Here is a 23,742-nt window from a genome sequence, read left to right as displayed (position 1 = left end):
AGAAAAAGAGACACGTCTATCTATAGCAAGCCAAAATGTAACATATGGGTTCACACTGAAATTAGAAACTTCCATGAAAAACATGGATAAGACAAGGAGGCCCCGCAACCTGCAAGTGCTGGCTGGGCTAAGGCCCCAGTAAGAGGGACAAACGCTGGTAAAAAGAAGGCTGGCCGTGGTGTTTGCAGATGGCATAACTGCCTGCCTGGGAAACAGAAGAAAAGCAACTGAAAAGTCTGTCAGAAACAATGTCAGTAAGAGAGCCAACCCCAAAAATAAAATGCAAAAGTCAACAGATTCTTGATATATAAATGACAGAAAATATAATGGAAGAAAAGATTCCATTTACAAGAGCCACGAAAACATAAAACACCTAGGAATAACCTAAAAAGAAACGTGCAGGATCTCCACAAAGAGCACCAAGCCCCTATGCCAAGTGACGTAAAGACCCGGATGGGGACTCTTCATCTAAAATGTCAATCAGCTTTCTAATCTATATGCTCAATACAGTTTACAATTAATCTATATGCTCTATATTAATCTACACGCTCAATACAGTTTACAATTAATCTATATGCTCTATATTAATCTACACGCTCAATACAGTTACAATAAACATCTAAAAGGAAATTTTTGGAACGTCCTTCCCCCCAAAAAGATTCTAAGGTTCAGCTGGAAGAATATAATTAGGAAAATTGGCAGGGGAGCGGGGCGGGGGGAAAGGAAGAAACCTCTCATGTATTAAAGCTTATTATGAACCTGTGAGTCAAAAGAACGTGGTAATAACAAAAAGAACAGGGTCAAGAAAAATGTCCATTGATCTTCTTACATATGGCACTATACCGTCCTGCGTCACTAAACAATTTCAAGACATTCTGAGAAATGCATCATTGGGCGATTTAATTGTGCGAACATCACAGAGTGCACTTACACAAACCTAAATGGTACGGCCTATGGCTCCTCGGCTACAAGCCTGTGCAGCACGTTGCTGTGCAAAAGAGCACGAGGTTAAATTAAGCACAAAAGAAAATGATGCAATCAACAGACACGGTAAACACGAGATGTATGAGAAAGCTGGTGTAACACGACACACTGTTTTACAGCCAACTTTATAAGTAGAAAAAGTATGCTCTAAAATAATGATAAAAAGTATAGTATAGTAAATACGTAAAGTAGTAACACAATCACTTATGATCATTACCAAGCACCGTGCACTGCATGTAACTGTATGTGCTGTGCTTTTTACACGACGGCCAGAGCAGGTTGGCTTACCCAGTATCCCCACAGACACGTGAGTGACGCCTTGCGCTGTGACGTTAGGACAGCTATGACATCGCTGCGCCAATAGGAATTGATTAGCAACGTTATAATCTACGGGACCACTGTTGTATATATGGCCTGTCATTGACCAGAAAGTCATTATGTGGCGCGTGGCTGTATATGATAAAGGTAGCATTTAAAATTCACTGAAGAAAGTAATCAATGTTAAGAAGACTGGCTAACACTTTAGGATAAAGTAAATATGGTTCTAGTTCCTAACTTCTAATAAATTTGAGATGGATTAAGTAATTAAAAAGCATTTAATATTTTAATATATTAAAATACAGAAAGGTAGGAGAAAATAGGAGTGAAGATTTTTATCATCTTTTAAGTATGATATGAAGCCAAAAATGAACAAAACTGCCCATGAAAAATTTTAAGGTGTTGTAAGTTGGAACACATCATTAACAAGGTGAAAAACCACTGGTATGTGTGTGTGCGTGTGTGTGTTTTGTTGTGTTTGAACATAGGACACACAGAAGGCTGTTATAATGAGCGTAAAGAACTCTCAAAAAACAGGCCAGCTGAGTGGCTCAGTTGGTTAAGAGCTCGCTCAAGAGTATGAGCTCTGAACAACAGGGTCGCCGGTTCAATTCCCGGCCCGAGCTGAGCTGCCGCTGCCGCTGAGCTGCTAACAGGTGACAGGATGGCTCAGCTAAAAAAAAAAAAAAAAGAATGAAAAAAGCTAAAGAAGCCAATAGAAATTGGGCAAAGGGCACACACAAAAAATACCAATGGCCAATAAACATATGAAAAAAAACGTTAGCTTTAAATACCAGGGAAGCTTAGCCAGAGTGAGGAGGTGAGAAGTAGGTGTCCTCAGGTGCCAAGGTGTGTGTGTGTGTGTGTGTGTGGGTGCTATGTAGGCACACCTTTTTTTGGAATGCAAAATGATCATATTCTTCTAAAGAAAGATCCAGGGGAGCAAAGACACATGTATAAGGAAATACACTGCAGCAGTGTAATGAGGAATATTTGGAAACAGCTCAAAAGTCGATCAGTAGTGGGTTGCTTAGTAAATTATGGCATAGTCATGGAAAGGAATAGATCAGTGAGAACTGACATGGAAGGATGTGCAAGAGATACTGGTAAGTGCAGAAGCAAGGTACTGAGCATTATGTACAGTGTGAGCCGTGTAACCTTGGTTTGGATGTGTGTGTGTGTCTCTGTGTGTGTGTCCCAGGAGTGGAGGGTGGGGAACTTTCACATTTCTGAAATGTCTGCATTTTTATAAACATGTACAACCTTTGAACTCAAGGTTGGAATATGAAAAAAATATTTGATTCTGATTGGCAGGGTAGCTGCTTATGATGACAAACTGCCTAAGACATGGGCCACAACGTACAGGGAGAGGACTAATCTTTAATCTTGTCTGTAGTGTAAACAGTGGCCCCTAAGCTGTGGTCAGACTCCTGAAGAGTCTATGACGTGGTGACCCCAAAGCTACTTCCCATATTTCAGAATAAGGTGAACACTTCTTTCATGCCTTCAGAAAGGCCAGCCATTAAAGTAATCCTCTAGGTTTCTTTGTTTTTGTCTGAAATTATCTCAACTTTGTGTTAGCTCTGTAAGGATCTGGGTGGCAGCTTTGTGCCTTTGAGCAATATTAAAAAGGGAAGAACGGGTTAACGTCTATTTATTTAACTAATTTTTATTTAACAAACTAAGCACGCAGATTTCTTTCCTAAAACATTTCAGCTTCCTTACTGAATAAGAAAGAAAGAAAAAGGGGCCTGGGTATGAAAAGAAATCTCACAGGTAGGGAGAAAGCAGCTTGCTTCCTGTTGCAGTTTAAGACCTGACCACTAGATGGTGCAAAGGGACCGCACATTTTGCAACATCTCCTTCTATAAAATTCTTTAACGGTAATAAGCACAATGAAAGCGTTCCAAAAATCGAGAGAATGAACAATTGTGCTGGGATATGAGCATTTTGCTTTTATAAAATTGGGACTCTGCCATTTCATTACTGATACAAAAATCTTCTGCCTTACTTTCTTCCCACATATGCAGGTCCCAAATCCACTCTAATCTCATATATTGGAAGGGGCCTGCAGAAAGAAGCCCAGGGAAAGTGGCTGTCCAAAAGTTGAATTCAAAAATCCTTTTTACCTCGAGCTGCCAAATGTGTTTCCATTTATTTCACCTCAATGTCGTGACGTCAATGCTAGTGGAATCGGCCCCAAGCTAAATAAGCAATAAGCCCCATTTTTCAACACACAAACACATAAAGATGTCAGCTCAAACTGTTTACTAATTAACACTTAAAAAGACACAAATTAGATATGCGTGGCTAAGAGCAATTATAATCAAGACGAATTTCTCTAGTCATTTGGGAACTGAAAAAAATGCCTAATTGCTGGAACCAATGTTTTAAAAACTGAAATCACGCCAGTTAGCAAATATGTTCATTTAAAGAACATTCCACGTGACTACACTCTTGAGGATTGACTACAAACATGAGAACAAGGAAAATATTTAGGTATAAAATTAAAATTTTAAGCTTCCTTAGATTTATAACTTCTTCATTAAATACATCTGCAAACAGCAGCCCATAAAAACCTGTAGCAATTAAGTGGTTAAATGAACTGCCTCCCTTGTCAATTTTAAGGGAGTGATTAATATTAGACCGTCCGTTTACTAATTAGACTCTCCCTTGTCTTTCAGCTTTAAAGCCAAGTGAAAATGGAGGCTGTCTGCTCCACCAGCAAGCGGGGTAGGCTAATGACACTTCCCTTTGCTAGGGGTGAGTGTGGCACCCACTGAAGGGAGGTGAGCATCGTGGTTTTCCGTGGGAGGCGGGCAGGAGCTGGAAGGCGCGATATGGGCGCCATTCCTCGCAGGAATCGTTGGCTCCTATTTTTACGAGGCTTGCAGGTTGTTATGCACACAGCGCGGAGTCACCCACCAGCAAGGCCGCCGTCGCCTGGCCATCATTCCTTGAGACAAGGGACAGCGCGGTCTGGGAGGGAGGCAGGGTGGGGCAGTGGGCAGGGAGGAGGGTCGACAGGCTCCCGTAAAGGTAACGAGACGCGGGGATTTTTGCAGAAGCTGCTGCCTGGACTGCGGGGACGGGGAGCTCCCGCCCCGGCTGCGATGGGGAATCCATCACATGGAGAAATGGGGCGACTGCTTACAAGGGAAATAAAGAGCGGCAGAGACGGAGAATATTTATATGCCCATCTCCTCACTCGGAGAGAAGATGCTTCATCACAGGGGTCGGCTGCAAAATTACACTTTCCCCGACTCCTGAGCAGAGAGCACCTTTTGTTTGGGCAGCGGGGAGGAAAATCCGGCCTTCACCGGGAAGGCCCAGCCCCCAGGGTCACCACCACCAGCAGAGCCAGCCCGGCGGCCGCCCAGCCCCGTGAGGGGTGGGGCCAGAAAGCCTCCCCCGCGGCCACAGCTGCCCTGGCCGGCCCTGGTCGCCTCCCCATGGGGAGGATGAGCAAAATCCCCCTTTCTCAAGCCGGGGACTAATTTGCTCGGCAAAGCCCCTGTTCTGAGCCGCGGGTGGACACAGGCAGGAGGGATCATGGCTGCAGGAAGACGGGGCCAGGCGGGTGGGGGCAGCTACCACTCGAGAGCCAGTAGCAGTCAAGTTTGAACTTATTAACCATGGCTTCCTATATTTTCAACAACCCACGCCACCTGACAGTATTTCTGAGTTGTGACTGTTTTTCCGCATGATTTTTTCCCCCTTCAAATTCTGCTCAATAGTATGTATGTTGATTTTAATGATGACCTTAAAACATGACTTTACTTGGGTATCTCATGAAACTTATCTAAGTGCTGCCTAGGCCACATCTACTGGGGAAATCCTAGGCCCGGGGTGGGGGGGCGGCGCTCCGACCTAGGGAAGGCTCATCAGGCTGCTTGAGGAGGTGGAAGCCGGGGCACTTGCCCAGCGAGAACCTCTGGTGGCAGACTGGGCGTGCTACCCCTGCCCCCCGACTGGAAAACTGCCCTCTCCACTGCACCACGTTGCCTTCACTGTCCACACTGTCCCTGCAAACACCTGCTGTCTAAGTGCCGACGTGGCAGGTGGCTCTGGGCCACGCTGCCAGCCACATTGCCAGTCAGCCTCAGCCTCTCTTCCTGCTGCCAGGGCCTAACGTCACACTCTCCCTGGAGCTTGTCAGGATCCTGTGGGGATGGAGGGGCACTGCCCACCCAAACTAGGGTGATACCTCCTCTCTCTCCATCTGTTACTCAGTGGCAGGAAATTTTGGGATGGCAAACTGTGGGTCCCTGCTGTGGTGGGGGCACCTGGGACAGCTCTCTTGGGCTGGCAGCTGGCGTGTTCCCACGGGTCTCAAACTACCAAGCTCAAGGCGGACGGGGTGATAGGGTTCGTTCATGGAGTGACCTATCCCAGGCCAAATGGTGGTGACAGGTGCAGGCTTAAATCAGAAACATCCTCAGGCAGTGCAGGTAAGTTCAAGCTGGCAGCGAAGCAAGCCTACCCAGCTCTGGACAAGCAACAGCATGCTGCCCCTTAGGAGCACACTTCCTTCCCCGCCGGGGCTGCCGGCCAGGGTTTTTGTTTTCAAAATTCCGGAGGATCAAGGAGGGGAGGCACTGGACCAGCACAAAGCAACCTCTGCAGAGGCTGCCGGGCTCTCCCACCGCTTAGGAGACGAGACCGGGGAGGGGTTCCGGATGGGCAAGGAGACATGGTGCGGGTCACGCTTCTGTCCCCTGAACCCAAAGGCAGGAGCGGGGGAGGAGGCTTGGGTTAACAGTGTAACATACAGTGAAGTGCTAGTTTACAGTGAGCAAAGAAAGCTGCCCAGCAGAGCTCTCCAAGCCCACGGCCCATCCCTCCCCCCACCAAGGGGGCAGCCAGACCTGTTGGGGATAAAAAGGAAAATCATCCTGACCAAGGAGACAGCAGCTGCTCAGGGCCACACACAGGCCTGTGAGCCTGGCTGGGGGGCCACGGGCACAGCTTCTCCTCGGCCTCCAGCTCCATCAGCAAGGCTGGGTTCAGAGGCGAAAAGGAGCCAGTTCTGATTTATTTACGGAGAACATTCTCTGACGTCGTTGCAGAAGAGGGAATCAGTTCGCCAAGCTGTATGGATATCAACATACTAATCACCATTAAAGGCACGCGGATGGCTGGTGTGAGTAACGTGTAAACCCTCAGGTTAAATGTGAAGGTGCACAGGCTGCCGCGGTATTGGGGATGGTTTGCCACACACCCTACTGAGCGTCACCAGCCGCTCCCCATTCCCCCACTTCTTAATGCCACTTCTACTTCCTTCAACAGAGAATACAGATGTGTGTTTTTAACGCATCACTAAAAACAAGAAACAAAGCTCGGTTTGGTCAACCAGAATGTCACTGCTTAGCCACCAGCACAGAGCAGCAGGCCACACTGAAACGGGGCTGGCTTTACACTGGTTCGCACCCCTTCCTGTGACAAGGACAGTAATGACGATGCCATGATAGCAGCAGTTGCTAACTGAGCAGCAGCTGGGGCAGACACTGTTCTGAACCACTTACATGACTGTTTTAAGTCAAACCCCATAAATGCTACAGGGTAAGCAATTTTGTTACTATCCCGATTTTACAAAAGAGGAAACTGAGGCTCAGAAAGGTTAAACAGAAGAGCTTAGATTCACGCCTAGGGCGCCTGACTGCAGAGCCCGTCTGCCCTGCCAGGCTCTGCTCAGAGCATCTGATCTCAAGACAATACAGTCTCACAAAACACATTTTTGGACCAGATTTTAGTCCTCAGAGTGGGAAAGAGAATTAAGGTTTCTGGTGGTTTCTATCCGAAGCACTGGGCTCTGCACTGGGGCCCCTCTCCCACTTTACCCCATCCTGTAACTTGAAGGCTCAGCCAGGGTCAGAGCCCAGGTCCACTGACCTCCCACACCCTGTTGTCCCCAACAGCCCCTAAGAGGGACACGGAGCCGCAGACTGTAAGTATAATGGAGAGGATTTGGAGTGTGACGTGCTAGGTCTCAGTCTTAGGTTGGGCAAGCTACTCCACCTCGCAGAGTCTCCATTTCTGTTCCAGGAAATGGGGAGGAATAGCGCCGACTCGGTCAGCGTGGGGTGAGAACCAGCAATGCTGCAGGTAGAGCTGGGAGCCCAGAGCTGAGTGCACAGCAAGCACTTAAACAAAGGGGGCTACTGTTAGGGCCCAGCGAGCCACTCACAGGACCGAGGGGAGAGAGGGCACAACACTTGGACGGCTGTGAGGGTTCCCAGCATATGTCACCACACTACACCCAGCCCACGGTGACGGGCAGTTGTCTGCCAGCGCTTTTTCATATATTCACTTAGTATTCATGAAAAACCCTACGAGATAGGTTCTACTGTGATCCCCGCTTTAAACAGCGAGAGTGCGTGACTTGCCCCCCGTCAGTGTAGAGCTGGGTTAGACATCTGTCTGTATGACCTGGTCCATCCTGAATGGGTCATAGGCCATGCCCTTGTGTTACCACCTGCAACCAGAGCAGGCCACCCTCAGGGGCCTTCCCACACATGCCCCGAGTGTCACCCTCTGCACAAAGGCGGGTCATGAGTAAGCGGCCGCGGGACCATCCCCGACTAACTTGCTTTGGGGCAGGGCTGACATGTAATTCTATGTGCGTATATCTACGTCCCTCATGTGGTAGCCAGCCATTCTTTTCCCTAAGTTTGCAAACCCCATCTATAGATGACAATCAGGTTGGTTTTTATGATTTACTGAAAATCAAAGACAAAGGGGGGACTTTTTTGTCTTGTTTTTGCTGTGACAGGTTTAGAAATTTGTTGTACTACATTGATTCAATTTTCCTTGATTTCAGCCATCTTTCAATAATGCAACCTGCTTCTGCTGGCTGGGTATACAAGAGAAAACCCAAAGGAACTGAGAATATTGAAATGGTTCTACCATTTCCATCTTTGAGACAAATGCTCCTCTCAGAGGAGAGCTGGCTGCAAGCATGTGACTGCTTAACAACCTTCTATACATAAAAGACGATACGCACGCTGGAATGCTGTCTTATGAAAACGGGGAAAACGCTGGCACATCTGACCTCCAGTTTCATTCCATTATCTCAACTCCCTTTCTTCCGAGTTGTCACATGTACTCCAATCTTGGGTTTCTTTCCTTTTTATTCCGAAAACATCCAAACTATTTCGAACCAGGCTGCCAAATGGGGTCTGGCTTATCAAGCACAACAGAATGGAGGACCCTTCCTCTAAGTCATGAAGAGGCGCAGACATGTCCCAAACCCCTACTGGTGGCACATCATAAAACAGAAGGAGGCAGAAAAGTTCACTCTGTGCCCAATCCCCCACCCTCCCCCTTATTTACGCTGAGACATTTTTAAAAACTAAAGCAGAATCGATTGTTCCATCTGTCACTGAAAACCTTCTGACTGGGAAAAGAACAAGGGAGATGCTGGTCATATTTATACGACTTGACGTTATAAACACATTAAAAGCGAGTTTCTTTTTCTAAGCAGTAAGTTTGAGTAAAATGGAAGTGTTTTTCTCAGAAGGGTACCCCACACCTAGGACCCCCCTGTTCCTGGAACAGATCTCTAATGGGGATGAGAGAGCCCGGGGTGAGCGAGTGATGGCCCAGACCCCCCTGCCCCCACCGTGGGTGGCTTACCTCCTTCTCAATTTCTGCCAGAGATTTGATGGTGATTCCCAAGAGATCAAAGGGCTGCATCTGAAAAGACAGACCAAATCATCCTTTCAAAGGCCTGGGAATGCTCCGTCACACGTCTTTCAGCACAATCGTAAAACTTGCACCACCCTACGTGACCTAGTGTTTTCTCCACCCCTTTTCCACGGAAACCCATCAGTGCGGCCCACAGTGATTAGTGAGGGTAAATGAACCTACTTCCAGAAAACCTGGCTGTCAACTGGGTTGGTCCCTTCCTGTGCGGACCCATGATTGGTCATGTCTGTGGCACACAGGGGAGAGTCACAGCCCTCCCGAAAGACAGTGCCTGTCACCAAACACTTCTAGTCCCTGCCTATGTGAGAAGTTGGTCTGCTTCCTTCCTGCAGCTGTGGGGCCAGAGCTGCCCAAGCTCTTCACCGGAGGAGAGACACCCCAACTGCTGCCTCTGTGTGGTGGAATGCGCCTAAGGAACTCCAGGAGGCGGGAGCTGACTCTGAGGTACCCAGGGAAGGAGCTGAGGGAATCCCAGGTCTTTGAAAATGCCCATCAACTATCACTTGAGAAAACAGTAGTAGTGAAAAGTAACGCTGCATTTTAACGGGTGTTTCTATAATTTCATGAAGATGGAGCCCTTTTCTTAAAGATGCTGGCTTTTCAACAGACAGAATGAAAAATCAAATACACATGGTAACCAGAGTCAGCTGGAGGCCCACAGAAGCCTGGGCTGGAATGCATAGTGAGGGGGCAGAAGAAACCCTATCTCTGAGGCCCTTGGCCTGAGTCCCCTCTGGGCACACTGGCACCCTGCATTCCCGTGAGGGCAGCGGCCCTGCCTCCTGTAGCCCGGGTCAGTGGTGGGAGCCCGGATGAACAGGTGAAACCTGACAGTCTCCTACAAAGACACCGCAGGGCCCTCATGGTTCTGAGGTGCAGCCCCGTGGCCGGACCAGCAGGGCTTTCCTGAGAAGCCGGCTCCAAAATCCAAGGACCTGGCCTGAAAGCGGGGTTCGGCCTCCTCATGATGCAGCCGCAGGGTAGGTCTCATCGCTTCCTCTCCTGTTGAAGGGCAGCGTGGGCTGGCCTCCTGGCCAGGCTGCTGGGAGGGCTAAGGGAGGCGCAGGGAAGCACTGGGCTTGGCCCTAGTCCACGCCTCTTGAGAACTTGCTGAGTCAGCAGCACCCCGGTAGCAGCGCATTAGTGAGGGTGATCTTGGGACAGGGCCACCAAATTAGGCACTCGGCTTGCAGGGCTGTGCTGCCAGTAGCCACAGAGCAGTTTGGCTCTCTCCTGCTGCCAGCCTGAGCGGTGTGAGAACGGGGCGGCCTGCCCGCGCTGCCCAGGATCCAGCAGAGGTCCAGCTGTTGTATCATTAGGCTCTAACTGCCCCACTAAACTTTCGCGATTGGAGCTGGTGCACAGGACAGAACAGCCTCTCCAAGGGAGCAGGCGGGAGAGGCGCCAGCGTCTCCATGGCAACGCAGCCAAGTGGAGTCTGCTGAAGTTACTCATGCCCCGCATGTCACGTCAGGAGCATTTTTCAAGATTAAGCTGCTTACCAGAAGGGTTCAGAGGAGACCTATTATATTTCATGAAAATGGAAACTACAGAGCAGGTCAAATCGCAAGCCGGGTGGTTTTAAGCTGGATCCAAGAAAAATACTGAAGGATTCTTTAGCTGGTGCCCAAACCAGGGCCTTCACGTTTATTAGCTGCTCAAAGAAAACTTCTGCAGAAAGGATTAAAAAAAACAAAAAACAACAACCCAGAAACAAGTCTGTTGAGCCGGCGTGGGCCAGGCCTGCACAGCTGAGGGAGAGTCACTGCCAGGCATCATATGAGGAAGGGTCCCAGGCATGCCAGGCAGGGCCTGCAGCCTCGGTCACGGCCACCCCACGTCCCGTGCGGCGGGCGCCTCTCGTGGTCTGAGTTCTGGCCTTCAGGCCCAGCCAGCTTGCCCGTCTCTTGGTCACTAAACATAGCTCGGGAGCCTGGCTTGGGCCTCGGCTTGCTCACATGTATCATGGGGTCAATGCTGGCCTGCAGGGAGTGGGTGCCCACAGGCCGCTGTGACACAGCCTGCACAGCAGGGTCAGTCTGCCACACGGGGGTCTTCCTCGTAGAGCAGAGAACATGGTTATCAATTAGTCAAATGTAGCAATTAAAATGGGAAAATGAGGCAGCCTTCTTTCTGCAGGACATTGTCATTGCTAAATAAAAAGGAACAAGAATCATTAAGCTGAACTTGGAAACCAAGAACATTTGCAACCAGTGAAGTTCAGTCCAATGAACCATCACATCTGAAACAAAAAGTCTCGGCTGCATCTGAGTTGGTCGGCTTGTCTGTCTCATTCCCTCCCCGCTCCTCACCTGTTCTTTCTCTTTCCTTTTCAAGAACCTACTATGGTCAGCGCCAGCTGAGGGGCCCGGAGAGGAACACAGTTCCCAGGCAGCCCTGTCCCCGGGTGCAGGGCAGAACACTCTGGCAGAAATGATTCCAATAGAGGCGGGGGTGTGAGGGCCACCAGGAGAGCCATGCGTGCCAGGCTGGGGGGGAGGCGGGGGAGGAGAGGGGAAATCATGCAGAAAACTTACACTTTCTGGAACACAAGAAAACTTCTCTGAAATCATAAAAGGCACACCATCCATTGCTGCAAAAGAAGGAAGAAAAAGAGAAAACGGCATTGCAGACACCATCGGTGTTTAGTAATTGAGATGTCAACACACACAGTACAAACGAGTTGGTGGCTGGAAACAGCCGGCCTGCACACAGGTACCATCCCTGCTCCTGGGACACACATCCGCTAAGGGAGGCAGATGGTTCACACACCCCCTGAAGAGAAGGCAGTTGTGTGGACAAGAGCTGTGGGAGCAGAGAAGGGCCCCGAGCCCACCCTAGGAGCCTGGTCTCTGACCTGTAAGTGGTAGGAGCCACCGAGGGGCTGAGGGCAGGACAGAAATGCATGCGAGTGAGAGGGGACGAAGCCATGTTCCGTGAGGTGGGCTTTGCTCATTAGACATTCTCTCAGCTGAGAATGTCACACCCCAGGCTGTCGGGCTCATGGGAGGTCAGTTTGGAGGAAGGAGTGATTTTGGAGTCAGGTAGACTGGGTTTGAATCCTGGCCTTGGATCTGGGTGAGCTTAAGTTATGTTTAAGGGGATGGCATGGCCTGTGTTAAAGGGGTGCCTGTGAGCTGGGGGTGCATGCAGTGCCTGCCCAGTGCCCGGCACAGAGCAGGCCCTCAGCCAGAGGGGGCTGCACAGCCACCACTGTGAACTTGCTCCCAGTCCAGGGCTTCCAGGGCTGACTCAAGGCTCTGCCAGTCTTCTTGGTTTTAACAGGAGAGAAAGGGTGTGAAGGGTCCCCGCAAATACAAACAAGGGGGTGGGGGTGTCGGTGGTGCAGTTCCCTTTCCATTGTCCTCTACCCATTGTGTCCCCAGGTCATCGCTATCAAAGGCACATGGCAAAAATCACGACCTGGTGCTGCCTCTGCTGGCACGTTCTCTCTCAGGACAAGTGTGCTTATGAATTACAGCATCAGAGGAGGGCTCTGATACCATGTTGGTGCTGGAAATCTTGGCACAGTGAATAGGTCACATCCAACAGAACGTGATGCGGGGCACGCCCAGCGTGAAGGCTTGGCAGCCCTGGGGCCTGGCTTCTGTCACGTCCATCCGAGTAGTCAGGAATGAGCAGAGGCCAGGCCTGCTGGCCTTGCTGGTCCTGACCATTTGGGCCGGACCGTCACTCAGCAGTCGGTGCTGGGGCCTCACCCTGAAGGTAGATGGGGCTTCTGATAAATTGTGGTTTTAGGAAGAAATGCGAGTGACAGACAGAAGCCTTGGTCTGTTCCCTGGGAAATATGATCGTTGCTTCCCCCAATATCTGAAATGAGAACGTCTCTGGTACACAAGCAGGGGACAGTTCTTTCTCAGTCCTAAGAGAGAAGAGTTGCAGAAGCAGAAAGAAGAAAAGCAGCAGAAAAGGAAACAAGAGGAAGAAAAGGAATCTGGGACAAATCCGCTCTGACCAGCAAGAGGGGCCAAATGGCTCATTTTAAACTATGTTCATAATTTATTTCAGGAAGAAAAAAGTGAAGCTTTCCCTGGTAAGTCTGAAGAAAAAGTAACAGCCCAGCTGGGCCCAGCTGCTACAGCGGACACCTCCTCCTTTCTTCAGAGGGCTGCTGGCCAAAGCGTGGCCACAGGCCTGACAGACACACATGGTCCTGCAGTCTCCTGTCCCAGGAGACCCCTGCAACCTGCCTGAGTTCCCGGAAGAGGACTGGCTATGGGCTGGGAACAGCGTCACACTTCCCCAGAAAGGATGGAGGGGAAAAGGCCCAGAGTAATCTTACACAGTATGTCACACATGTAAACGTACTAGTGAAACCTGAGCACCTATGCACGCAGGCTGATTTACAGCGGGAAAAGCGGTGACCAGAAGACCCTCAAAAGGCCACCACGCCTTCTAGAGAAGAGCAGGACCGGGCCTCACCCAAGATCCAAGAAGAGGCCATGCTCCCTCCCCAGCTCTTGCCACTGTCTGCCCGATGCAGACTTGCCCCCCACCCTCCATGGCACTCTGACTTCATACCCCCTTCCCAATGCCACAGCCAAAGGCGGGAATGTGGCACTCACAGCATTTCTGGTCATTTCACCAATCGGGAACCAGAGACTCAGAGAGGTTGGGGCCTGCTGCGGTCACACAGGTAATAAGCAATGACTCCAAAGTCCATTAGGTAAAAACGGAATTTCTGAGAACAAATCTGCTGCTGCTTCCACACCAGGGCCCTTCGAGGTTTTGACGACTATCATCACGCCCTCCCGAAGTCTCCCGGTGGCCCTTCTGCAAGCTCCTTCTGACCAGACCTACGGGCCAGGAAGTGCGTGTGGGCTCGAATGGTCTAAAGGCAGACTCACCACCGCCTTCTCCCCTCTCACCGCCAATCTGCGGCCCTTCTCCTGGCCATACCAAGCCAAGCGCTGGAAGCCTCAGCCTACCTTACCTCTCCTTTCAATTCCCAAAGCTTTCCCCCCAACTGTTGTCACTTACATAGCTGTGTCACTCTCTGCACACACGCACCTCTTTCCTGGCTCCTCTCTGCCCCCTAGACACACAGCAGGTCCAGGGCAGGGCTCCCTCACGCGCCCCATGGCACTGTGCTCAGGACGCATGCTGACCGGGTGCCCGGGGGGGAGGGGGGGGGTTCAGAGAGCACATCTTCAGCACACATCACCAAGCTGAGGGCCCCTGATGGTTCACTCACCAGGCTTTCTGCCTTTGGTGGTTTAAAGACCCTATTAGTGTTGGGGGCTTTCCACTAAGATACGGTTACGATCTCCCTTCTCCCGGGCGACAGTTGCTTCTATCTAAATGTCAACATGTGTTTAGAGAGCTTGTGACTTGAAAAGGTGGTAAGGTGACCTGCAAAGGCCCGATTTACCCGCAGGAAACGGGAGGCCTGGGGGGCCCTGGGGTGGCAGAGAGGGAGGGAGGCGGCTCCTTCCCAGCCTGAGGCCGGCGGTCCCACCTGTGCCCCCAACGGGAAGTCAACAGGGGGGTTTCCATGGTGGGGCCTCACTGGCGTATGAGGCCGTGCACCCTTCACCGTCCCCTTCACAGAATGGCCTTTCCCTCACCCCTTATGTTTACAGCCTGGCCACCCTCCTGGGGTCTGCTCTGAGTGCGTCTCCTACAGGAAGCCATCCCTGAGGCCCCCCCCTCCTCCGCCGCAGGCCACGAGCGAGTCGCCTCTGCATTCCTGTGTCCCAGTCACAGGGCAGGGCCCACAGGGGCTCCGTGGCTGTGCTGGAGCGTGGAGGGTGGCTGCTCCCCACAGGAAATCCCTGTGGAGGGGGTGCTCCTGCCTGGGGCACATACCTACCCCCCTGGAAGTGTGGTGAGCTGCTGCCTGCCACCCCGTTCTGGCTGGTGGGGATAAAAGCCAGGGGTTTTCGGAAGTCTGGGAATCATCTCCAGGAACTGGGAAGATTTAAGCAGGGAGGAGAGTTATACTCTTTTAGTTCTGAGAATTTATCGAGGTAAAATTCACATTATATAAAGTTTAGAGTGCACAGTTCAGCGGCATCTGGTATTGTCACAATGTTGACCACCACCACCTCCAAGTGCCCAAGCATCTCCGTCACGGCAAGGAACACCCTGTTCCATTCAGCAGTTCACCCCGGGAGAGAGAGGGAGAGAGAAAGAGAGAGAAACACTAACTGACAGTCATGTCTTTGAAAAGAAAGATCTAGAAACATGGGACTGGTTTTCTGAGCTGCGGTGACCGGCCTCCTGGAGTGCTGTGCTCCTGCCTCACTGGCTGTGATGGTGGGTGGGGAACAGCGGGTTTGCCCAGGCTGGCTTTAAATATAATTGAGAAGAAAAAGAAAAAGACCCAGAAAAAAGTAACTTATAAAACTTGGATATGAGCAATAATGGCATTTTTTATGTACACATATATTATATATAAAAATAAACTTATATAAAATAAATGTACACTGCATCATATGTAAATGTCTATTTTACATATTTTTGTAGTATTTTTATGTTATATATCTATATATACACACATGTATGCATAAATGCACACACGCACGCGCACACACACACACGTACACACACACAGCGTTTTCAGAAGGCCCTCTCTGTGCACAGCCACCCCCTACCCCAGCGGCCCTTCCCCGCCCTCCCTTCTGAGATGAAGTCCTTGCTCCCAGACCTGGAGAACCTGGAGAATGGTAGCGGCAGAGTGAGGGCTAATCCCCCAAGTACACAGCACACCTTCTGACCCTCAGGTAGGCTCAAAAGCAATTGCTTCCCAGAAACACTTCTTGAGGAGGCTGAAGAAAGAAGGCCAGAAGCGTCATCATTGCAGGACTGTGACAAAGGCAGCCCGTGTGGAGAGAAGGGAGGAAGAGGCATTCCCAGACTGTCTGAGGACAGGCAGCCTTCAGGGCTGTGGTGGCCCTGCTCAACCCCTGCCCAATGCCCTCCTGGTGGGGCTTAACTGCGGAGGAGGTGGTGAGGGGAGCCCCTCGGACCTGACCCGACCTCAGGACTGAGCTGTGTGTTGAAGGGAGAGAGATGGAAACTTTGGGACAGATGACCACTTTATCTTAGAGTTCATGATAGACAGGCTCAGTCAGCTGCTCCTCATGTTCTTCTAGGAAACAGAAGAGAAAGCGAGTCCACAGGATCCTAGGGCTGGGATCTGGGAATGGGAGCTGGCTCCAGAGGAACAGGACATTTTCATCCATGTGTGGAGCCCCTTAAAGGGGCCCAGAGTCCCCAGGAGCCAGTGAGAGTTTGATGAACAGATTATCTGCCAGCCGGCTTTCATTTATTGTTTAAAAATCTAGTATATCAAAGATTATGGCAGGCCGAAAGAATGTGGATTTTAGCAAAGCATTTGACCCAATTTCTCCTGTTACCCATGGGGGTAAGATGGGTAAATGAGACTGGACAATGTTCAGGGTAGGAGAACCCATAACTGAGTGGACTAGATGCCCAGCTAGCTGGTTAACAGAACGGTGTTGGGCAGCCTCTCTGGAGGGCGTCCAGGGCAGTGTACCTGTCACTTCAGTGATGACATGTGGAGTCTCCTTATGGGGAGACAGGGAGGACAGCCCATACACTGGGTAACAGAGAAGCCCAATAAAGACCTTGAAAAGTGGGGACTGTGGGCTAAATTGAACAAATGGAATTTACTAAAGGTCAATGTTAAGTCCTGTACTTTAGGCCCAAAAAAACCACCTGCATTACACGGCACGAAAGAGATATGGAGTAACAGCAGAAGATATGAAAAAGACATGACTGTAGTTGAATAAGTCAATAACATGATTTCACTATTTTAAAAGGGGGAGGGGTGCCATCGTAAGTCACAGTGCTACAGTCCTGGACCAGAGCCAGGGAGCCACACACATCTGCTCTGAGCTTGGGTGTGGGGTTCAGTGCAGGGACCGCATTCTCAGAGGGCCATCCCAGGCAGCCTCCAAGAAGGCCCAGGATGGTGAGAGGCCTGAAGCCAGACCACCTGAAGAAAGGAGAGGAAGCCATCACGCCTGATGCTCAGGACAGCATGACCCTGTCCATTTTCGTTTGTCATCACCCCCACTCAGGACCCCAGAGTCCAGCGCTGTGCCCAGCACATGGGAAGTACAGCACGATGGGGGCTCTGGTCCAATCAGAGGAGACTTGAAGGTGACCGTGACCAAATGTCTGCACATATTCTCAGAGCTGTCACTGTAAGAAGGGCGAGAGGGATGGGGCAGAGGGGAGACCCTGCCCTCCTCCGGGGAAGATGTGAGGAAGAACGCGAGCGGGAGGATGAGGGTTCAGGAGGTAGCCACGTGTCGGGGAGCGGGGGAGCGATTTTGTGTTTTGGGTGGAAAGCTGACCTGTGGAGCTGCTAACCCCCCCTTCTAATTCCATAAGATCCACTTCTACTCTCCTTATCTGGGCAGCCTTTCCATATTTTAAGATATCTAAAGGTTTGCCAAACGTAAGTCTTAAAATAAATGGCTGGCGTTTTTCGTGAGTTCCAAAAGCGTGTTCATGAATCGCCTCTGCCCTGGCTGTTGTGGGGGTGGGGCGCGCGTTTCCTTCCTCCCTTCCTTTCTCCCCTAGCTGAAACCAGTATTTTGTCTTTACTGCTCTATTAGCGCCGGGGAGACTGGCACTCCTTCTAGCATTCAGTCTATTGCGGGGTCCTATTACCCAGAGTGACGCATGCGGAGAAGCAGGAAATAGAGCCTTGATTGACAGGCCCCTGCTTTCAGGGAGCCACCTTCAGGAGGTCCATTTTCACCCCAACCTGCTCTCCACATCAGCCTGGGGTTTGTATGGGGGTTCGTTCCCACACAGACACTGCATGACCGATCTGTGGTCACAACCCGGAAGCAGGGACAGAGCCCATCCTTTACTCATTGGGGCCAAAGGTGGCATTCCTAGAGCACAGTCCCCTTGACTCCCAGTGTGACATAACTAAGGCTCCCCCAGACCTTGGAGGTAACACAACTTCTCCCCTGACCCAGTTTTACAAGAGAGAGAAAAGGAAAGGAAACTGACTGACCACACAGCAAATAACCCCCAAAATGATCACTGGTGGCTTATGTTTAGGGAAACTGAGGCTTAAAGGAGTTATGCAGCTTGAGGAGCCATGATTCAAGCCCAGAGTCCAGCTTGTGGTGACACTGCAGTAGGTGTGACAGGGAAAGATTGGCCCGTGGGGTCAACAGTCCTGGTCCTCAACTCCAAGCCAGCAGGTGGCAGATGTGTGGCAGAGCAGGCCGCCTCACCTCTCTGAGCCTTAGCGACCCGGTCTGTAAAATGGGGATGATACGCCACTCTCTCAGGGGGCTGCTCTGGGAGTGAAAGGAAATGCAGTCGGACAAGAGAGGCCAAGTGCGCGGCCCGCAGTGAGGGGCGCTCAGCAAAAACGCTGGTTTTCACTCTGACCGAAAGCCATGTGCCAGGCAGGTCTCCTTTTAGTACCAGGACAATGTTTCCTTTTTTGTTCTTTTTTAATTTTATTTTTGGTGGCAGTTTTAACAAAACGGCTGATCCACGAGCAACCTACAGCAGATGAAAGCAAGGATGTGCCCCAGGCTCCGTAGCGCAATTAGCATTCTCCTAAACAAACGAGCTTCAGCAGAGCTGTAATTAAGCAGGCCTGTAATTAAGTATATGCCCTTTATCATAACGATCATGCTTAAAAACGGCGTGATGCATGGGGCTCTGTTATTAATGCTGTAATCCCAAACTCAAGTGCGACTACATAGAAATCAGTGTGTCAGGCCTGTCACCGGCGTGTTTGTAAAATACATTAAAGAGAAAAACCAGGAAACAATGAGCTCATTCAACTGTTCTTTTTACAGTCAGGCACTGCAAGTCAAGAGGACTGTGAATGCTTACAGAATCTGCAAGGTTTAAACAAATAAAGCTCTAATCTGCTACTGTATTAATACCACCCCCCCCCATTTTAAAAAAGGAAAAGGCGGGGGGTGTGGGGGGGACGGTGTGTGATTTTTTTTTTCTCCAACTGACCCGAATAACTGCCTTTGCAGTTCTTGGGGGAAGTAGTCACTCTGCATGCTGTATTTGTTTGGACATAAACTTGGACTCTCTCGTGCACAGGCAGCTCTGCCATGAATCTGTGGGAACTTGGCCTGGCAACGGGATAGGGTTATAGCTCCTGCATCTTCCTTCATATGAGAACTATAATTTTCCTTGCCAAGGCAGTCCCGCAGAGCCGTCCCTTGATTCTCCCCGCCAAACACATACTCTCAGACTTCTGTAGGCTCTCCCCAAACCCACCACTGACCAACTCCCATGGGCTCTGGACCCAGGACCACTCCATCTCCGTGGGTACCCACAGATGCTCAGAGCTGCCAACCCTTTCCCTCACTGACAATCTCAACATGGAAATGCTCCTATCAACACATGCATTCATTTCAACATGCTTGATAAGAAAAAAAGCCACAAAATCATGGGGTAAAAAATGTAAAGAAAAAAAAGACTCCATCACCAGCATCTCAATTGTTATCTGCTTACAGCTGTCAAGCGGTGTTAAGTGAACTTGAGTCATGGTACCTCAGACGTCCTTGCAGAGATGATGGTGAACATGGCATTTATTGGCGGGTAGTCGTTCTCAGGATAAAATTAAACGCACTGGAGTGGTGGGGGGCCTTTCATTCTGTGTGCCTGTGTGGGGCTTGGAGCTGTAAATAACCAGCAACCCGGCCCTTCTCCCTTTCCTGCAGTGTTTCAAAAGTCCTTCACAATTTGTATGGGGAAAAAAATGCCAACAACTCAAGATCTCAAGGCCATTTCTCAAAACTCATTTGCAAACCAAAACACCAAGTCCATTCTGCGTTCTTGGTGACTTCACTTTGGGGATATTCCTTGGAAGATATTTGTAGACGCCTCCAGAGCTGTCTGCCCGGTGACATTCCAATTGAGTTTACACAAGGCCAACAACTTCCTTCCAGATCCCCAAAGTAATTTGTTTTGCCATGTTATTCATAAGCCAAACGGAGTGATTTATCAGCATGGCGAAAGCCTCCTGAGTCCCGCGCACAGGAGGCAGCACCGTGGGGGTAAGGAGCGGGCACCAGAGGCAGAGACGCGTGAGCACCGGGCTGGGCTCAGCCACTCGCTGGCTGTGCGGCTTTGGGTGAGTCACTTAGCTTCTGACTCAGACTTCCATCTGTCAGAGAAGGATAATCGTGTCCACTCCACAGCTCGACTGAGGGGTGAGCCGGTGATAGAGGACAGCCGCACAGCCCGGCCTGCAGCAGGCACTGCACATGGCAGTGACAGCTGAGATTCTCCCGGCAAGCAGCCGGTGCGTATTCCAAGCAATGAATTCAGGTCGGGTCCTCTGTGCTCCCCCGCACCCGACTTAGGACAAGCGTTTAATCTCTGAGCCTCTCTTTCCTCAACTGTAGAAGGAAGGACATAATAATACCTGGATTGCTATGAATTTAAAATGAGATAAAAAACATAAAGCCCCAGGTACAAACTAACAGCTCGATAACTGTGCTCACCGTTGTTATTATTCTTACTGCACTAGAGGACAATGCCTTTCCAAGGTAATAGGCCTTTTTCCTTCTCTACCTGCTTTTACATAAACACATATGTGCAGCCACATTAAATTATGTAGCGTGTGGGCTGTGAGTGCCAACCCAAAGGCGTTTGGAGGGGCGGGAGCAGGGCCTGCCCAGGAAGACCTCACTGGGTGCGCTGGCCACGGCTCTCCCGAGGGTCCGCCATCTCTGGTGTTACAAGTCAAGCTCAACTGTAACAGTGAGGCCCCAGCTGGGCCCGGCTGCTTGGTGCCCCCTGGAAAAGAGCCCCAAAAGCAAGTGGAGAAAACTGCCCCTGGTGTCAGCAGTTCATTTGCCAGGTTGGTAGGAGATGCCATACTCTTCAAAACAAAGGTGACTTCACACCACAGATGAATAGTCTCTGAGCCTCTATTTGGCATGGGCAATTGGGAAGCTCCCTACCCCGACATTTCTCATTTCTCTGTCTGCCCAGCTCTACACAGATCACCTGCTGGCAACTGCCACTTTCATCCTGTGGCCCCTTCACCTTTCCACCCCCGCCAGTGTCCTGGGAGGGATCTGAGGGCCCTCCAACCCTCCTACTTGTCCTTCAGAGCAGCCCGGGGGTGGGGGGCCAGCGGGGACTTGGCAGCAGACCGCCTCCCTCAGACTCAGGGTGGGTCTCTTCCAGCTACGGGGCCTGGGAGGGCGGGAGTCTGGAGAACAGGGCCGCGAGTGGCTGCGCACACGCTACACCCATGAGAAACTCCAAATACACCAACGAGAACATTCTCACTCTGCTACAGGAACGCTTTTCTAAACCTCCTAAGTTATTTAACGGCTTGGGGCAGAGAACAGCTACATTTTGCTCAAAGTAAAAATAAAATCCATTGCATTCCCACCATATGAAGGACGAGGTGGAAACACCTTCCCACATGACATGAAGAAATCATCTAAAGATGGAAGCAGAAAAGCATAATCAGGAGAGGCGAGAAAGTGGATGGAATCTACATGGGGTTAGATGTTAAGGAGCGATCACGAGTGGTGTCTTCTGGGCACTTGACCGGGCAAACGCCACTTGTGGCCAAGACGAATCCACCCACCCGCTCTGAGAGTTAGCTTTCAAACGCAGGTCTCTCTCTCCTTGTGCCATTCCTTTACTTAAAAAAACTTCTGCTGTTTCTTGAAGTTTACAGGGTGACGTCCAAATGCCACCACAGTCCAGGTCCTCACAGGTTGACCCCAGCCTCGCTTTGTGGCCCAGTTCCCGCTCCCCTCCCCCCACACCCTGCACCTGAGGCTCTAGCTGCCTCAACGTACTCACCCTGTTCTGAGTCATGCATTCTATTTGTGATATGCCCCTCTCTTGGCTGTAGGCTCAGCCCAGAGAGCCCATTCCTGCTCATGAACCCCCGAAACCAGCTGAAACTTCATCCGTTTGGGGAGCTTTCTGAACTACTGCTCACTGAACCAGTGGTCTGTCCTCCCGGGGCTACTGTGCTCTAGTCATATGTCCCATTCTCAGCTCCACGCTGGCCTAGGGCCTGCAGAAACGAGGTGAATGAAAGCCACTGCCACTCATTCATTCAAAGATGAATGAATGAAAGCCGCTTTCCAGAAGACAGCTGTTTCGTAGTGGGAATTCTTTAGGACTTTGTGAAAAAGAGACATTCCAATTCCTTTTCTCTGATTCCATGATCAACGTGTAAGCTTTTAATTACTTGTTTATTTGCCCAAGTACCTTAGCAATAGGCTAGTAGGCTTGAGTATTGCACAAATTGGGAAGGTATAAACTTGTTATAAATTTCATTTAAGATTTGAAAAGAGACTGTCCACAGGTTAAAAAATGGTACAAAACGTGACAGTTTGGTACCACAGCACAGAGATATCCTGACCTTGATCAGTGGAATCGTGTTCCCCGGGACCTGGGCACCCCCAAGTAAATTTGAGACTCTAGGGTGAGGGCTTCAGAGCTAAGGCTGGAGCCCTGGGGTGGGGGGTGAGCCCTGGAGGGGCGGCCACTGGGGGAGAAGCTGCCTGAGCTGGTCCCCCGGCTCCTTCCTGCCTAGAGCTGCCAGGTGATTCCAAAAGACCAGTCACAGTGACAGGTCAGCATGGGCCAAACAGAGAGGGAGCAGCTACAGAAAGTCTGAAAGCAATCCGAACCCAATCTACATTCATGTAAGACTGCGCTGCTTGTGTGCACTTGAACCTGGTCATAATTTAATAATAAAACAATCTGAAGAGAAAAAAAGGCATTTCCGTGTCTTGTGTTTCCCTCATTTCACAGAAAGCTCAAATACTGGACTTCCCGGTTCAAAACTGAAGGCCTGGCCACCGCCCCCCTCACTAAGCTGGTTGAGGCCCGTGGGCTCTGATGGCCCCCACTGAGGGGCATGGAGTGACAGATTACAGAGTTAATGCCGTAGTAGGGCTGCGGTCCAGGAGTGCACACACCGACCACGCACACACAGGTGCGTTTCCTATGAGCAGAATTTTCAAGAAACTTTCCCCTTGGAAATACTTTCTCTTGAAAACAGTACCTCCCCTTCCCCAAACTCGGCTCCAATGGACATGCTCTCTGGACCAACTTGAGACAGAACGGATGCCTGACCCCATACCCACCTTGACTTGGAAACACCAGGGGTACGTGCCTTTCTATCTAGCTGCAGTGTCTAGGAAATGTCACAAATTACCCGGATTTCAGATTTAATATTAACCTTTAAAGGGCACGTCACAAAAAAGTATTCTCTAAATATTGGCTGTTAGTTCACTTTGTAAGTCTATCATGGAAGATAGGTGTGAGGCTGCCACCCATCCCTGACGGTAGCTGTCACGGGCATCTCCTGCCACCTGACAGTAATTCCACCTGAACTCAGCAGTCCCACCAAAGAACAATTCAGCCATCCACTCTAACCAGGCGCTAAGCTCAACCTTAAGATTTAATAATAGAGCCTGCTAATATTACCCTAATTTCTGGAGCTGATGAACTTTCAGAGGCAACACGAGTTGAAATAATGAGCCCTGAGATGACAAAGAATTTTAATCCAAGGTTCTTTGAACTATCCAGTATAATAAGCACTTGCTCCTTTCTACAATGGGCATGTAAAAGAGAAATCTAAATAATAATCGCTGTAATTATCTTTAAAAAAATCTGCAGAGATTAATGGTGATTATGAAAATCTGTGTAATTGTCCCCTGAAATCATCGCTGATCAAGCGGCATCTCGAAACGG

General features: G+C 50.2%; 1 protein-coding gene across 9 annotated transcripts in view; it reads right to left on the bottom strand.

The window, feature by feature from the left end:
- The window catches only part of MVB12B (multivesicular body subunit 12B), a 192,688-nt gene that overhangs the window by 30,922 nt on the left and 138,024 nt on the right, over positions 1-23,742 (bottom strand). For 6 of the 9 annotated variants that reach the window (XM_019636394.1, XM_019636354.1, XM_019636345.1 and 3 more), the window contains 2 exons: positions 11,547-11,602; positions 8,938-8,997 (listed from right to left, as the gene is read on the bottom strand). In XM_019636394.1, the coding sequence (XP_019491939.1) occupies positions 8,938-8,997; positions 11,547-11,602 (116 nt within the window). Of the gene's footprint in view, positions 1-6,054; positions 6,394-8,937; positions 8,998-9,869; positions 11,162-11,546; positions 11,603-23,742 lie in introns of those variants that run through there. The other 3 variants (XM_019636328.1, XM_019636384.1, XM_019636364.1) reach the window with 3 other exon arrangements.

Source organism: Hipposideros armiger, unplaced genomic scaffold (genome assembly GCF_001890085.2).
Source record: "Hipposideros armiger isolate ML-2016 unplaced genomic scaffold, ASM189008v1 scaffold_3, whole genome shotgun sequence".
Lineage (NCBI taxonomy): Eukaryota > Metazoa > Chordata > Mammalia > Chiroptera > Hipposideridae > Hipposideros > Hipposideros armiger.
The sequence above is the reverse complement of the archived record's forward strand: the minus strand, read 5'-3'. Positions and strand labels throughout refer to the sequence as shown.